The sequence below is a fragment of the Pseudophryne corroboree genome, chromosome 11 (assembly GCF_028390025.1).
Source record: "Pseudophryne corroboree isolate aPseCor3 chromosome 11, aPseCor3.hap2, whole genome shotgun sequence".
Classification (NCBI taxonomy): Eukaryota; Metazoa; Chordata; class Amphibia; order Anura; family Myobatrachidae; genus Pseudophryne; species Pseudophryne corroboree.
This window is the reverse complement of record NC_086454.1, coordinates 111,510,963-111,529,155: the sequence shown is the minus strand read 5'-3', so window position 1 is coordinate 111,529,155 and position 18,193 is coordinate 111,510,963. Positions and strand designations below refer to the sequence as shown.

General features: G+C 36.3%; 1 protein-coding gene across 1 annotated transcript in view; it reads right to left on the bottom strand.

Moving 5' to 3' along the window:
• LOC134968657 (mucin-5AC-like) overlaps positions 1-18,193 on the bottom strand; it is a 92,620-nt gene that overhangs the window by 24,337 nt on the left and 50,090 nt on the right. Inside the window, 15 exon segments of the mRNA XM_063944182.1 lie at positions 1,185-1,322; positions 1,459-1,528; positions 1,659-1,769; positions 2,070-2,208; positions 2,806-2,923; positions 3,039-3,164; positions 4,021-4,237; positions 5,099-5,205; positions 5,291-5,381; positions 6,288-6,402; positions 6,516-6,777; positions 7,316-7,375; positions 10,067-10,162; positions 12,928-12,990; positions 15,135-15,197. Of these exon segments, the coding sequence (XP_063800252.1) occupies positions 1,185-1,322; positions 1,459-1,528; positions 1,659-1,769; positions 2,070-2,208; positions 2,806-2,923; positions 3,039-3,164; positions 4,021-4,237; positions 5,099-5,205; positions 5,291-5,381; positions 6,288-6,402; positions 6,516-6,777; positions 7,316-7,375; positions 10,067-10,162; positions 12,928-12,990; positions 15,135-15,197 (1,776 nt within the window).

Here is an 18,193-nt window from a genome sequence, read left to right as displayed (position 1 = left end):
TAGTCATCTTAATGACCAGAAATTTCAATGTACTCCTTACCAAAATTTTTATAAATTGCAAGTGTAAATAACATTCACTGCTTGCCTACCCAGATGCTAAAATCACAACTGAGATCCTTCAATGCTCCACATTGCAGCATCATGGATTTTGCGTGGATCTTTTGTACTCATGGTAAGACAATTATTTTCTTTATGATATTGTATATTCAAGATAAAATAAGAAAAATTGCGTGATAAAAAATGTTTTTGTTTTTACATTGGTTAGAGCAGAATAGCACTAACATTGCAATTAAAGTAAATCCTACAGTTCACAGAATGTCTAAAATAGTTTATACATAGATTTGTGTTATGCTTTATATATATATACAGGTTGAGTATCCCATATCCAAATATTCTGAAATACGGAATATTCCGAAATACGGACTTTTTTGAGTGAGAGTGAGATAGTGAAACCTTTGTTTTTTGATGGCTCAATGTACACAAACTTTGTTTAATACACAAAGTTATTAAAAATATTGTATTAAATGTCCTTCAGGCTGTGTGTATAAGGTGTATATGAAACATAAATGAATTGTGTGAATGTAGACACACTTTGTTTAATGCACAAAGTTATAAAAAATATTGGCTAAAATGACCTTCAGGCTGTGTGTATAAGGTGTATATGTAACATAAATGCATTCTGTGCTTAGATTTAGGTCCCATCACCATGATATCTCATTATGGTATGCAATTATTCCAAAATACGGAAAAATCCCATATCCAAAATACCTCTGGTCCCAAGCATTTTGGATAAGGGAGACTCAACCTGTATATATATATATATATATATATATACTGTATATATATATATATATATATATATATATATATATATACACGTACTGTATATATGTGTATATATATATATATATATATATCAGACAGGCGGTGGCACTGTCAGTGATAAAATCAGGGTTGTATAAACATCAGAAAACATACATTTATATATATTTTTATAAGTAACCATATGGTTTATTTTATTTTGTTTTTTCACTTTTATCCAGGACTGTTGATTCCGGGCCGACGGCATTCCGAACACCGGTAATGCTAACCAGATCCCTTCTACAGTACCTTATTTCTTGTACACTTGCCCTTTTAATTACATGCTTCACTTTTTTTGTTCTTTTTAGTAAAGATTTACTTACCACACACTTGATTCTTCTAGACTGGATCGAGTCTGATGTACAACTGCATAATGGGGATGAGCTGGACTTGAATTTGGATCCCAATCTTAGTTTGTACAATGATGTAGAATGATGAAGGCAAAAAAATGGTGACACTGGCTGTGGATCAAACATGAATATACATAAATATATATTTATATATTTGAATACATATTGGAAGAAATATTTAATGACAGATATTTGTTGTGATAAACAGTGTTTATTCTGATGCATAATAATTCGGATGAGACCATACCTGTCGAGATGGGTAGCTGAGTATAAATTGAGTTCACGTACACACTGCCGCATGGTTTTATATAAACAAGCTGTTAAATAAGAGAAAATATGCACTAATGAAAAATCAATATATAAATAAGTAATTAGAAAATAAACACAAGGATGTGTTATACTGTACATATCTGTCTTTACAGTCTGATAATACGCCATCGAACTTACATCATTTCCATTATTTAAACTGAGGGTGATACTCTTTAAACAGGTCTCAGTGGTAGTCAGACCACATTGTAGCAGTTCTCCCAGCACACTGAATGAGTTGTTGTTGCAAACCTAAAAGAAAAGAAATGTTAGTTAGTAATTACCACGTATAAAATGTCATTTATCTAACTATACAGTATATATTTTTTTAAGGTTTCAGTAAGTACATGAGCACAGCAAATTATTCGGCATCTTTAGCCACAAGACAGCTGTTACTGAGAATTCCTGCATTGTCAGGCAATGCAATACCTCAGACATAGTTGTTTATTTAAGAGAGGGCGATCTCAGTTTGTTTTAGGCAACTTCTCCACTTTATCTCTCTCCAATGCTTTATTAATTTCCCCTTATAGATCACTGCACATTCCTACGTACCTTAGATAGGACATAGGAGCAATCGCCATGGAAGTTATAACGTGTTGCATCAAAGGAGATTATATGAGATCCTCCCTCAATTGAACAGGTTCCCTGACAGTCTTGTTCTGAACATTTCCATTTTCCATTGGCACAGGTACTGGAGAGATACATAAGAAGCTCATGTTATTAAATGATCAAAAATTATTTTCTTCCCTTTGTAATAACTGCAACTCATTTAAGATCAGTTCTGCCCCATAGATAAACAACCCTATTTGGGACCCCAATTTGGGCCCATAATCTGTTTTTGGTGACCACTGATTAAGGTACTAATGATTAGCTATCATGAATGAAGTAAAAACATCATTTATATAGTGTGTTTAGGAAGGGGGTGGCACTGGCGTATTTATAATGGGTGCAGTGTGTGCGGTGCATACGCTGCACCCATTATTTGAATAATCACCCCTCCGGAGTCCCATGCCGATGTAAGAGCACTGTTAAAGCACTGTGAAAATGGTGCTTCGGTCATTTTCATGAAGTTCTACACATGTGCAGTAAAGAAATCACTGGGAAAATGGCCACTGTGCCATTTTCCCAGAGATCTGTGCATGCGCAGTAGAGTCTGAGCCCTCTAGAGCTAAGTCTCACAGCGCAGCCAACATAGAGGAGGGGACCTTCTTCTCTCTTAAAGTGCCCCCGGGGGGACGGGTAGAGCATGAGGGGTGTGGGGTTGATTTAAAGAGAAAAAAGTATTTACCAAACTTGACATTGAACTGAATATCCAGTGCCTGAGTTATAGACCTTTCCATTGTAAGTACAGGCACACTGCTGCTTGGGAATACAGCCAGTGTTTTTGATGTCATCAAATACAGTTCCTTTAAAGGAAATAGAAAACAATGAGCAGAAAGACACATACATCCATACATTAACTCAATGGAAAACTTGGGATGGACAGGTACTGACACCATGAAAGCCAGATATATACAGTACCTGCAGGGCAGAAGCATCCATCAATACAGTGACTATCGCAGACTGACGAGCGATCAGGGTTACTACAAGTGTCAGGACACTGGCTTCCACATTCTCTGTACTCCAGGTTGTAGCTGCATTGAAGAGCTACAATTAAGAAAAGAGATTCAGGTTAAAAATAATAAAAAATAATTTATCCCATTCATTCAGATGACCTGATGTAGCCATTTTTTATTCAAACAATAAGCTACCTTCACTAAGGCCATTAGTTTCTGTCGTATGAATTAGCTACATAAACTGATGTCAATATCATTTAGTGAATTAAGTAACTGAATTCTAGAGAAGTATTACATCAGTCCCTACAAGATACAAACTTACTCAATATACTTAGCAGTCTAGCTGTGCTGGTGCTTGGGATCCCGGTGGTCAGAATACCAATGCCAGGATCCCGATCAATGATATACTGACAGGGGTGAGGTTTGGCTATTTTACCCTCTCCTCAACCCCATAATCCTAGCCCACCTGTCCTGCAGCCTAACCCTAAACTCTCCCTTTAGTGCCTAACCCTAACCTCCCTCTCATGGTGCCTAAATCTAACCCCCGCACTCTGCAGCCTAAACCTAACCCTCCCTCCCACGCAGCCTAACCCTAAGGCTACAGCCACACATAGTGGCCAAGCGGGTCCCGCTGAGCCTCCTTTGAGCAACAAATTTAAAAATACATGTGTCAACCTATTTTTGTGTTGACCATTTTCATGTCAACCTTTTGACCCTATTGACCTATTGCAAGTTGACCATTTAGGTCTGACCTATTGACTGTTTCTCTAGTTACTGTAGATTTAAAGATCCACACCCCCTCATCCGATAGAAGATTTATGCAGTAGATAAACCTATAGGTTACTACTTATTTTGTTTCATTGAGCTTTCACTTGGTCAAGCAGTACATTTTTAACAGAGAGCATATTCCAATGATTTGTTTTGTGATATGATCTAATGAAACTTACGGCACAGTTTGGCAGTTCTCCAGTTGTTAGGCTGCCCACCAGCATGAGCACATTGGCGGGAATATTCAGTGAACGTACTACAAAGGCAAAATCCGGTTGCATTTTGTGCACATCTGCACAGATCCTGTACACAAGCATTGATGTATAAAGAGGGGTCTAGGAGATGGTTACACGAGGAAAACGCAGAGTTTGTCAGGATCACTTCACACAGTCTTCTCTGTAAATGTAGTCAAGGTGATAAGAAAAGCATGAGTTAGATGTGGACATTATACATTTATATTAATACAGTGTACAGATGTAGCCTAAAGGAATTAATGAAGCGATTGCCGGTCGTGATTAGTTGCAGCCTAGCACGCCATGTAGCATGCTGTAATACAACATGCCGCATCGCAGTAAGATGAGCATGGCTACATCTGTATCTTGCAATAGATCAAAACCGTATGGCAATACTGTATATCACCTAAAAATGTAATGTGCAGACACAAAGGGCAATATTTAGTCCGTCAGTTTGGAGGTAAAAATTTAAAGTGTCATTTCAAACTTTCACCAAGAGGCGGTTTATTTTTGTAAATTAAGCCCAAAGTGTTATGGGTTTATTCTAGCTTAAACTAGGCTAAAACAAATCAAATAAGTAAATAAAAATAAAATATCACACCATATTATGAATATATACTTTTTTTATTGTCCCTAAAGTACAGTAGCTGAAACTTATTTCTTTAGTATGTCTAAAATGTTATTATTAAATGAACAGGGGAAGTAAACTATAGTTAATATTCTACTGTTCACCATGTTACATCACAACTTCCTGTTTATTAGATTTTGGAAAGCTGTAATATATTCTACTCAGTAAATAAAAATATGTATTTATTTAACTTGATAATCTTTTTTTAACCCATGGAAGGGTTGTTATTTGCTTGAGATAAAGAACTGACATGCAATTAAACTAGAAACATGAGCAGTACAGTATATAATTGAACTTTGATAAAACAAAAATGTATATACTTTTATAACACGTCTGTGATTTTTTTATTTTTTTTATTTTTTAAATTATCTTCTGCGTCATCACGTAAGGACTTACAGAGTCTGTGCAGTTATTTTGGACCTGAACTGTTAGGTCTTGACACGTTTCCGTCGGCCCATTCAATTTCTGAATGTTTCCATATTGAATGGGAGTCATCTGAGCATCTATGGAAAATAAAAATGTGTTTGTTTATGTCTGTATAAATTATGTACATGAAATCCTAAAGTGGAGCGTATGAATAAGTCTTACTGTTTATAATAAATTCATTGTAAACCGGAATGCCGTTGAAATCTCCACAAAGGCCGCAAGTCTGATTGGCAAACTGAGTACCCAGCTCCAACTAAAAAAAGAGAAAGTTAAATGTTCAATTAGTTATAAACTAAATAAAACAAACCAACATAAAATACTTCACAACAATAATAATAATGACTGATGTCTGTAAATAATTGAACACAATGTATTTTCCTGGGAGATATTGAGAGTTAAACATTATACAGTACTTGGATGAGCTGAATCATTGGGTATATGTTGTTTTAAAATGATTCAGATGAACATCAGTTAACTTAGGTTATTTATCACAATGCCTTTAAATTATCTTTACGAAACTGTAAACCTGCTATCTGCCTAGGAACACAGCATTTGCTCTGCCCCCTTGATATCCCAGCAGCACCTGCAGCCTCCCCTGAGCTCAGCTGCCGGGCATACGCAGAACGGACCCGGCTGCCAACTCTATGCTTTGCAGAGGACTGCAACTGAAGACGGGATCCCCGGACCCCTGGATACCAGATCGCTTCTCCAGAATGGTAAGAAAATATGAATTGCTACTTAACAAAGCTACACTGTATATTGCATCAAACAGATGTGATAATGAATGAAAAGTAACAATTGATAAATGCATATCTACATAAATAGACCCCTTTGAATTTCCATCTGCACAATACAGTCTCACCTTTATGAACATTTTAATTAATTCAATATAAAAGAATAATGCATTTTTGAATGTTCTATGACATATGTCTTTAGTGTACAGTATACTCCTATTCTCCTACATAACTCGATTTTAAGTTTTAAAGAGCAGGGACCAAAAAGTGTTGTTGTAACCTCTATTTGATATAAATAGATTTGAAGAGTTATTGGAGAAATTGTTATATAAGTTGTCGTTATTTGCTGCATTATGGTCTCTTTAAAAAATAAATGTGAATCATTAATAGGCGACAATCAGAAAGAGATGTCTGAATTTAATTACCAAAATTGCATCGTCTTCATTCCACATAAATTCCAGACCTATCTTGGCAACAACCCTGATGTACATGCCAATTCTATCAATCTGGACCCCAGAGAAACTGTATGGTAGATCCACCCTGGAGATGAATGGGAATAAGAAAAGTGCTAAGATGCAGAAAGTAATGATACAGCTTTAAAAAAATAATACTACGTATAAATGTGAGTTTAAATAAGAAAATAATACACTCACTGTCCGCCATTAAATGCAATGGTTCCATTGGTAATTTCAATCAAGAGCCCGTCTATCGTCATAATGATGTGGCTAATGACGGGAAGGCTGTTCACTATGGTCCGTCTGATCTGGATGTTAAATGCCTCATAACTGTTCTTGCAGTTTGAAGCATACAGATAGTTGCAAGTGCCAGGGTAATAAAATATATCTCCATCAAAAGTTTTGAAGTAGGAGTTACCCCATGTGCTACAAACTTGGTTGTTGTGAGCTGAGACTGCACCTATTATACATTACAAGAATTTGTTAGATTCAGTCTCTCATAAATACAAATCTATGAATGTACAATTAATTCACCCACAACATACTGTTTGTTAAAGTAGCAAACCCACAGAGAAGGTGTACTTGTTTTATTACTTCTTTAAATAGCAAGTTAAGTGTTAAAATCAACTCCTTTTCAAAATCTCTCTGAAGATGTAGCCTGTATGACTGACACTTGTAAACCGGCTCATAGTTCCCAACAAGTCATGGAGAAGAAGATTTTACAGTGTACAGTGAAAAAAAAAAAAGTGCTTTCTGCTCACTACATTGTGTGTTATGTGAATGTGTTTTGCATGGTGGCCCATGACACAGTGCAGAATTAATAATTAGGAATAGCAACCTGAAGGAACAAACCAACGAAAAAGTTGTAAATATCGAGGTTATTTTTATAGCTTGTTACAGTGATTAAGGTTAATTATACACACCTCATTTTGTCATGGTATTGCTTCTGTATTATCACATTGGTGTAAAGATATTAATCTATACTTTAATCTACTTACTTCTTAGAACAGGAACCGTTGTTGGGGCAATAAATGTAACCTGTGAAGAGTCTGCAGCACCTAGATTGGAATTATATAAGAAAAGTAACATTTATTTTTGACACATACGGCAGAGCACAGATTACCCTTACCTGTAACCATCCACTAGGAAAGACATTGGGCGGGATGTAATGCCACCCGAGTTCAGTGGTCGTGCGTGATGCCCACCGAACTCTGACGTTTTTGTAAAGGGGCAATCACTTACAAGGCATGGTTTTTCCTTGTAAGTGATTGCCCCTTTAAAAATACGTCCGAGTTTGGCCGGCATCCTACACAACCGCCGAACTCGGGCGAAATAACATCCCGCCCATACTGTTCAAAACAGGAAGAGTTACTTTATCACTAACATTTTTAGAACTTTATAAGTTCTGCCACTTGTATATCATAGGTAAATACATAAATGCAGGAGACTTTGTTACTGTAACCAAATGCAGGTAAATTGCTGATGGGCATAGTAATCATTTTCAGTGGATAATGTGTCTATGAAAAAAAAGGTCTACATTTCTCTGCTCAAATTGAAGGACATGACATGCTCCTTAGAGCAGTTCAAATTTTCCTTAAGCATCAAGCAATACATAGTAGTGAGCAAGTAATGTTACATTACTCAGCTTATGCTTATACCATATTCTTGAGTTTTCTGGACTGCTTAATGTTTGCTCAATGGTGACCAACTGCAAACAGAATATCTGATTTTTCAGAGTATATTCCCTGTATTGTGTAGGACTATCCCTCAGAGTATATTATCTGTATTGTATAGGACTATCCCTCAGAGTATATTCTCTGTATTGTATAGGACTATCCCTCAGAGTATATTCTCTGTATTGTATAGGACTATCCCTCAGAGTATATTCTCTGTATTGTATAGGACTATCCCTCAGAGTATATTCTCTGTATTGTATAGGACTATCCCTCAAAGTATATTCTCTGTATAGTATAGGACTATCCCTTGTTTTTCTAAAAATGAGCTTCTATGAATGAAAATTTATGGTACATGGTCACAGTGTTTGTACAAATTCTTGTGCCTCTTGTTTGTACTAATGTGTGGTTTTCACTATAACAGTTTTAGTAACTGTCTTAATACCAAAAAATCTAATTACCCAAAATATATAAAAAATCCTGTCTTCTGTCAACTTTTTAATACATCTGCACCCAGAGTTTTTGTAATGCTTTACTAACCAGTAGTAACATCCAGTGCATCATAATATTTCCTGTGTTAATTAGCTACATTTTAAGAATTTGGGGCAATTTCTTTTTAATATTGCACATTGTTGCCCTATATGTAAAAGCATGCGAGTTGTATGAATGTAACGCAATTCCATCAATTTAGCGCATTGAAAGCAACAATAATTTTAAAGGCAAAACCAGGTTGGCTTTAACTTTTAAATTATGACTGCTTTAGTTCTATAGGCTAAACCGAATCATGATGGTTTTTGCAACTCACAGGGCCTACTGTCTGTGTTGCTTATTAATATCTCTTAAGGAAGACATGCTTATTGGTAATTAAAGGCCTGATTCAGAGGTGGATGCATTTAAATTAGTTTTATTACCACCAGGGGACCATCGAACATCCTTAACAACCATACTGTAGGGTTGATCTAATGTCCGATGGAGCAGCCGATGTCTGCTCGATGAAGTGAATATTTGCATACTCCAGCTATTAGAGCTGCAGCCAGTGGGATTTTCAATTGACAGCCCATTGGTTGTGCCATTAGCATCAAATTGTATTAGTGGCTGAGGAAAATGTTGTAACCACTACTGCATTAGAGACCACCTCTGACTAAAATGCAGGTTACAAACCTTTAAATTTACAAATGAAAAAGTAAAAAAAAAAAAAAACCTTGACACTTCATTATTCAGTTAGTGGGCATTTCTGACTGGTTTTTGCACCTTTTCGACAATGCCGATCCGAGTTTTTTTAACGTCTAGTCGGCATTGTCAAAAACGGGCCAAAAACCTGTCAGAAATGCCCGCAAATTTGACAAAAAACGTGGATCAGCGGCTAATCCGCCGATCCATGTGTTTTCCAACAAGTCGGAACCACGGCACTGGAATTGAATAGGTCGAATCCAGATTGACCTAAAAAGTTGAAAAGTGCAGTTTTTCCAAGACTAATTGAATAGACCTCTAAGTTGTAAAAGACACCTAATAAATAAATAGTGGATCTTCAACTACACATGTAGACATACTTTTAAAACATAAATAGAGGCTCTCCATACATATAGAGGCTCTCATACTACAGATGTAGGCTCTCTGGTACAGGCGTATCTATAATGGGTGCCGTGTGAGTGGTGCACACGGGCCCTTGGGTCCAAGGGGTCCCCATACCACACACCCTGCCCTCATTACTTCTAAACTTATATAATATATATCTCCCAACATTTTGTGCATGTGCAGTAGATAAATCACCAGGAAAGTGGGCACCGCACAATTTTTCCAGAGACTTGCACATGCGCAGTATACTCTGTTGGCTAGAGGAGAGGGTAGGGGGTCCAGACAGAGACTGCGCACTGGTCTCCTCCTCTCATAATACACTCCTGCTCTCTGATATACATTTAGAGGTTTTTTTGTACTACACATCTAAAGGCTTCTGTAGCTGATCAGTATTTCTTTGTGTTCTACATTTGAGGGCTTCCAGTGTTACAGTGAAAATGATGTACTGTAGGCTGAAATAATAACAAAACCATAAAGGGATAGATAGAACAGTAAACTTACTCTGATCATACGCATTCCTCTGATTATAGTACCACGAGGTGCCTCCAGTAGCGTTTGCCGCCTGTTCCTTTGAAGCAGAGGCACCTTGCAGTTCATCTGTGGTAAGAAATTTTGATTAGCATACGGTACTTAGCAATATGTTGACACATGAAAGAGGTGAAAAGACCATTACGGTTTTTTGAAATATTTTTAATATCACAAATGTCTTAGTGAATTACATAAGAAAATAGCATGATCTCTACAGATGGAGCATAGTTCAGTCCATCATGATGACTAAGCCAGAGTATGTAACACATACTCATTTAATTTCTTCAGTGGAGAAACATGTGATAATTATTTATTTAATGGTTCGAAAACCCTCAAGTTTTTCCAGCAGGTCATGTTTAGAAGATTTCTGTCTGTAGATGCAAGGTGGGATAATTAGTGACACAGCTACAAAGATTGACTCACCTGTACATGATTAAAGAAATCCCAAATCATGACCTGTTGGTGGTACTTGGGGCGTGGAGATGAGTATCCCCTGATTTAATTAATACTAATTCTTTTAATTAATACCATTTGGTGATCCGAGCAAGCAAAATGCTTTAGAATAGCTGCTTTTTTTTTAAAGATTATATATATATATATATATATACACAATGCAGTAAACCCGGCACTCCACCTAATATTTGAACTGGTTCTGGTGCCCTCATATAATATAATATGCACAGTCAAAGATGCGGCACTCACGAACACTTGTCAATAAATCACAGACACAGGTTTGAGCGTAGTCAACGTTTCAATCCTCTGGGGATTTTCAGAGGATTGAAACGTTGACTACGCTCAAACCTGTGTCTGATTTCTTGACAAGTGTTCGTGAGTGCCGCATCTTTGACTGTGTATATACAGTATATATATATATATATATATATATATATATATAATTGAGAAGGTCTTCATACCATTTATGGTGTCATATCCCTATTTTTTGTTCTTTAATTGTTTTCATTACAAAAATATTCAACTTCTTAGGTTCATGTTGATTTGAATAGATCATTGCATTCTTAATAACATCCTTTAGTGATGCAAGCCAGCCTCTACACTGTTACCTGGTGGATACAATCCATCAATTCCTGCCCTTCTAGGGGGTATATTTACTAAGGTTTGAGTTTTTTTGATTTGAAGATGTTGCCCATTAAGATTTCACTTAACATTTATCTAGCTGATTCTAGAAGATAATAGCTAGAATCTGGTTGGTTGCTATGGGCAATATCTCCACTTCTAAAAAAAACTCACACCTTAGTAAATACACCCATATGTCTCTACCATTATGACCTTTGCACACTTCCTGCACTATCCTTGCAATAAAACAACTGTAGCCACTGGTTAGGATGGTTTCAATAAAAGAGAGGGGAGTGCAGAATTCTTTTCCACTTAGCCAGACCCTGGGCTCCTGGAAGGGGTAATAAGTAGGTACAAAGAGCCCAGGCCAGGCCTTTTTGGAACCACAATCTCCTCTGGTGACAGTGCCTCTTCCAGCGAGTGGCACAGCTTGTAATGGGCCGTGGGCATGCCCAACATTCTTGGCAACACCCTCTAATTCCAGGGAATGATAGATCTCCCAACATCCCTGCTCATACCATCCATTGTGAAAGATTCATGGCATCCCACATTATGCCCCTAATTGCTCAATTTCAGCTTTAAATCAACCTTGTTGGCCCAGTCATATGCTCACTGCTACCTTCTGTTATGGGTGGAACATGTAATAACATTGACTGATGGCTGCTCAAAATACTGTCCTGAATGAAACTCTCATTGCCTATCAGTGTTCAGGGCAGAAACCCTGCTAACGGATTGAGAGGTCTATTCATCATCATTCAATATATACAAAAGCAAGTGAAAATAAATATTTTTGTATAAAGTAAGTGCGAGTGCCAGCCATTAAAAAGGTAACACAGGAGATGAAATGGCTTTCTCCTGCTTCCTTTTACTCCCGATCTGGCCTGCTGCCACTATACACTAGTATGGGGACCTAAATCCATCAAGCTCCAAAAATACAATATTTTCACAGGTTGACTGTGGGAACATATGCCATCTCCAGATGGCATTTGCTCCAAGACCCTGCTCCTTACCTGTTGGAAGGAGTCCCATTTGCGAAGAGGAACCCTCCGCCACTGCTCTGACCCTTCTACCAGAGGTTGCACATGCGTAAACCCATGGTCATGCATGCACAGTAGCACAGCCAAGGTCAGACTCCACTTTGCTAAGTTTCACCGCTACTCAAGTGATGCAAAGATTCGCGTGGACAGCTAATTTTCCACCATGTATGACTGTGCAGCAGATATTATTTTGTACATTAATGTTGCCACTAGTTATGGCTCTGTCCATTGCTTTTTTTACTGGGTATAGCTGTGCTTTTTAGCATTGGAGAAATATGACAATGCATATTGTCTTTATGGCCAGATACAGTGGGACTCTGTACTTCCCTTTAAACATATGATGCCACATAATCTTTTTTCCCAAGATATGGCTACATATATTAGTCTTGGCACCAGGCTATGGCACTGCATATTAAAACCTTGCATTCACTATCACATCTCAGCAAATGTAAGCAGGCCTATCATTAGTTGTCAGAAATTTGCTTTATAGAACCTCATTCTTCCTACTTATTTTTTTTTTTTTTTACTTCAGTTTAGCAAATTGGCATTTTTTTAGTTTTTTTATACTAATATTAATGTTAATGACACATTGAACCCATAGCCGAAAATAAAGTAATTAAGAACTGATGCAGGGCTCTAAAGCTGATTCCTTGAATTCATCAAGGTCTATAGATTAGATGAGGGCTATTATCAAAAGAAAAAATGCAAATAAAATGCACAAACCAGAAGTATCATTCTCCAGATCGAAACTTGCATAATCACGGCCAAGCATATTGTATTCTTCACCTGTTAGAGAAATAGACAGATATATAATATTATTGCATTAAGATTTCCTAGAAAGGTGAAGGAGGAGTCTTTACTTCACTGCCACAGAACCATGTATGCTTACACTCCAGGCTGACAGATGCGAAATCAACTTCACATATTTGAATTCATTAAAACACACTAAAATATCTATTTACAGAAATATTAGATTAATAATATGATGTGAAAGATTTCTAAAGCAGCAATATATAAATATCTTTATAAAATATTATTAGAACCATGAATATTTTATTAGAATATAATAGAGGTCTGCAAATACAGGCTAATTTTCAAAAGATTGCAAAAAAAATAATGTAAGTAAGCTAAATACAGCATAAACATAATATAATGTGTAGCTACCTATTCATTATATCAGTTAATTATTCAGCTGATGTTGATCTTGGAAATGTGACTATAATATGGTGTTTTACTGTTAGCCAGTTTCTCCAAAAATGTGCAGTTATTGACTCTCCATGGTCATTGCTATGTTTCCAAATTGGAAGATTATTTTGTCAGTATGCCATGGTGCATCAGGTCTCACTGTGTATTTTCTGTGTGACTGTTGATAGATTCTGATTTTTCCTGGGTAAATAAGTCTGATTCTTGACTGTATTGTATAAAGTAAGTATTTCACAAGAGTTTCTGAACTGTGCTGTGCGTATATTGATTTTTAGCTCAACAATTAATGGTAGTATGTACTAGATGGCAGTTCAGTAAAACAGGAATATTACAGCACAGACAATAACATTGATTAATTGTGTATAGTTTAACAGCATCTATGCCTAAATATAGTATATTAGTACTTAAACAAGTTTAACATTGCATAATTATAGATATGTATATTTTCCAAACGTTTTCTCATGGTATGTTTAGTAATATTTTTTTTTAACTGATTTAATTATTTTAAAAAAGTTTACAAGAGAGTTATACTGTAGCTAAGCAGTAAGTTACATATGCTCAGTGGTGACGAGAGGAGCGGGGAGTGGGTAGTAATTACCCGAGCCAGGGCTTGTTGGAGGGGCACAATGGGGGCACGATTGGGCCAGCTGCTTAGGGGGACATTTCCCCCCCCCCCGTGCATCCTCCAGCATCCTCAGTACAGCAACCTCCTGCAGATAACATAGCCCCACCCACAGGAGGAAGCACCTATGGTGAGAAACTTTCTCCTGAGCACACACACCCCCTGTCCTCACTTCCCCTCCACCCCACCATCTTGTGAGTGCCGCAGCTACTGGGGTGGGTAACAAAATGTCCCCTTGTGTGGCCGCCAGTGCCCCTCTGTATAGCACTTGGTGCTGCAGTTTTTTAAGAGGAATCATGGCCATACCTTCTGTGGTTGACCATGCCTTCTCTCGTGGCTGCTCTCTACAGCCCTACATAAAATAATCCTCTTGTCTGTTTTACCATAGATAAACATATTTTGCTATTTTATAAGCGGTCTCCCTCTCTTGTTTTTTTTTAATACTAGGTATTATATTACTAATAGTCCTGATATAAGCTGAAGATTTGTTTATTGTGATGTACTGTATTGATTTCAAATAAAAAGAAGAGTCTGAACTGTAGTTGAACTTATGCTGTTGGTATATTGAAGTAGTGGATATCTAGTATTTTAGAGATAAAAAAGAATTTGTTCATTAATGAAGTATGTTATATATGAAGGACTTTCTCTTATCTTTCAATAAATGTCAGAAGACCTGAGGTAGAAAAATCAGAGAAATTTTGCCCACAAAAATACACCTACGATTATCTGATTGGTCGGTGAAGACCGAAATTCTTAGTCTCCCGATATTGATCAGTGTGTGTGCATTCTCAAATATCTGACCATATATGCAGGTGTAAAAATGGTGTAGTGTGTGGGTAAACCCGATTTTTCTCCCTTGGCTGATGTAACGAGCAATTGGCAAATGTTTCATAAATAACAAAAAGTAGTACAGATACATATAAGGAAAGTGGTCAAGCCTCCGAAAAGAGCAGTTTAGTTAGTACATCCCGCTGCCTCTAACTATTTCTGGATAAATAACTTAATGTAAGTGTAGCTTGCAACAATACTAAAGTACTACATTTAATTATAATATAATCTTTTCTAAGCATAATTCAGTTCTGTGCATGTGGAATTATCCTCTCACCAGATGAATCTTGGTTAGAATCCTGGTTACTTGACTGCTCGGCAGAGTCTGTTTGCTGTGCTGCTGTATAAAATAAATGACAATTTAATTAGTTGTAGAGAGAAAATACTAAGGGGCCGATTTATTACCATTATTTTTACTAAAATAATGTGAAAAACTGCTCCAAACTTTGAATTCACTTTTTTAAGTAACAAGATCACATTTCCCATACAAACTAACAAAATATTTTCCAGCTGCTGTTTAAAAGCATACTGATAAGTGGCAGTAAAGTCATTTTAAATTAACTTTTTGTTAATTTCTATGACCATTTCTTATTTATTTGTTTGACCAGCCGTGTGATAATTATGCAATGTAAATTTATGTCTATGTTATATTACACTGTGTGACAGGCAGTGCATTTGTTTAGGTATTTTCTTATCTTAATTTTTATTTTAGTTTTTCATCAATTGTTGATTTGCTTGGAAAATGCTAACACTTAAATAGGTTAAACACACATCTAGAGTTACATGCCACAGTGTATGTCTGTACCATAGAGATTTGACAGTCAGTGAGCAGGTGACAAACAAGTAGATTTGGTCAGCATTGCTGTATTTTAGAGCTGGGTTAATGGGTTTGTTTCCAATCTAGGCACTATTTGTGTGGAGTTTGTATATGTTCTCTATTTGTATTAGTTTACTCCAAAACTCCAAAAACGTATTACCTGGATGAAATGAATCCTAATGTGAATGTGATAAGGAGTATAGAATGTAAGATCCACTGTTTCAGGTACTTATATAAATTATTAAATAGATATAATGCTTTACATTATAGTACTGAATTCTTCAACCTCTTGATTTCTCTGCCATGTGATGGCTGTCAGGAAACACAAATTTATTTCCTGATATGTGTGCAACCATTTTACTGTACAACACATGTATTTTTAATAGGCTGCTTGAGACAACACCTTCTATAGAGGACATCAGGTACAATTTCTCGGGAAAGTTTTGCTTTCTGGAGCTTGATACATAAAATTGAAAGAAGAAAGGATTGAAGGCGCTGTCCAAAATATTGTGAAATATTCAATTTTTAGGCTGTTCATATTGAAAGAAATAGGTGCTCAAAAATCTCTATTGAAGAGAAACATATTATGATACATTAGTTTCAAATGGTGTTAGAAATGTCCATATAATTGCAAGTATAATCAATGCATTTAGCTGGGTTAGATAGCAGCTAATTTCCGAGAATATTGGTTTACTTTGGTGTCTAATTGAGATTAATTAATAGTAAGATTATTAGCCAAAGGAGAGTTTTTTTTTTATATATGTGATTATATGTAATTTTAAATAAAGTACTTTTTATTTTGGACAGCGCCTTCAATCCTTTTTCTTTTTTGAACTCTTCTATTTAGTGGGATTCAACAACCCAATATTTTGAGGGCTGCAGTCCTTAATAAGGAGAAATAATTAAAGGTTAAACTGTGACAGCTGACACAGACTTCTAGTATAGCGCTTTTTGTTTCTATACATAAAATATAAAGAATGTGGTCAAGCCCCTGAAAACAGCAGTTTAGTTAGTACATCCCACTGCCTCTAACTATTTCAGGATAAATAAGTTCATGTAAATAAAGCTTGCAAAATGACTAATACAATACAGGTTGAGTCTCCCTTATCCAAAATGCTTGGGACCAGAGGTATTTTGGATATGGGATTTTTCCGTAGTTTGGAATAATTGCATACCATAATGTGATATCATGGTGATGGGACCTAAGGCTAAGCACAGAATGCATTTATGTCACATATACACCTTATACACACAGCCTGAAGGTAATTTTAGCCAATATTTTTTATAACTTTGTGCATTAAACAAAGTGTGTCTACATTCACACAATTCATTTATGTTTCATATACACCTTATACACACAGCCTGAAGGTCATTAAATACAATATTTTAATAACTTTGTGTATTAAACAAAGTTTGTGTACATTGAGCCATCAAAAAACAAAGGTTTCACTATCTCACTCTCACTCAAAAAAGTCCGTATTTCGGCATATTCCGTATTTCGGAATATTTGGATATGGGATACTCAACCTGTACTACATTTAATTATAACACTATACTTTTCTAAACAAATTGGAAGCTCTGTGAATGTGGAATTATCTCACCAGATGTATCTTGGATAGAATGCTGGTCATTGACTGTCAAGTAAAATGATCATAAAAAGTCCTGAGGAAGATTCTGTACATATGGACAGGAAGAGAAATGCATAAAGTGACCACTTCAACCTGGTGGAGCACTTTTTGCGGACCAGTATAGTTCTGTTGAGATTTACTTAATACAATATTCTCAGACTGGACCTAACCTCTTACAGCGGTACATTAGAATATTAGTACAGCCCATTTGGGACTATTTTAAAACTACTAATTTCTCCCTGTTGGAGACAAAAGCAATCCTAACTATTAACACTTTTGCTGCTCAGAATAGGATATATTCTCTGAGCAAATTCCTAGGTCATTATCAAATATGATCTACCTTATTGTGGAATGCTAATAGCTCCCTATTAAATGCAATATGCTTACTAACAACTAACCCTGCATCTGAACTATATTACCAGTGAGTCTGGACAAAATATTAGCCAGCTTCTGTTTAAAAGCACACTGAGAAGTGGCAGCAAAGTGATTTTAAATTGACTTTTTGTGACTTTATCTGACCATTTTACTGTACAATAGATGTCTTTACCATTTATATACTTCTATAGACAACACCATATATAGATGGCATTGCCTATCAGGTATAAGCGCTCAGGAAATAAAGGGGAGAATACAATTGTTTGAAAAGTCGGTTGGGTGTCTGTTTCTTCCTGTCTATTAGATAGGAAAAAACAGACACCCAAGTGACTTTTCAAACAATAGAATACCCCCCAAAGAATGTGGTCAAGCCTCTGAAAACAGCAGTTTAGTTAGTACATCCCGCTGTCTCTAACTATTTCAGGATAATAAAGTTCATGTAAGTTAAGCTTGCAAAATGACTAATACAATACTACATTTATTTATAATACTATACTTTTCTAAACAAATTGGAAG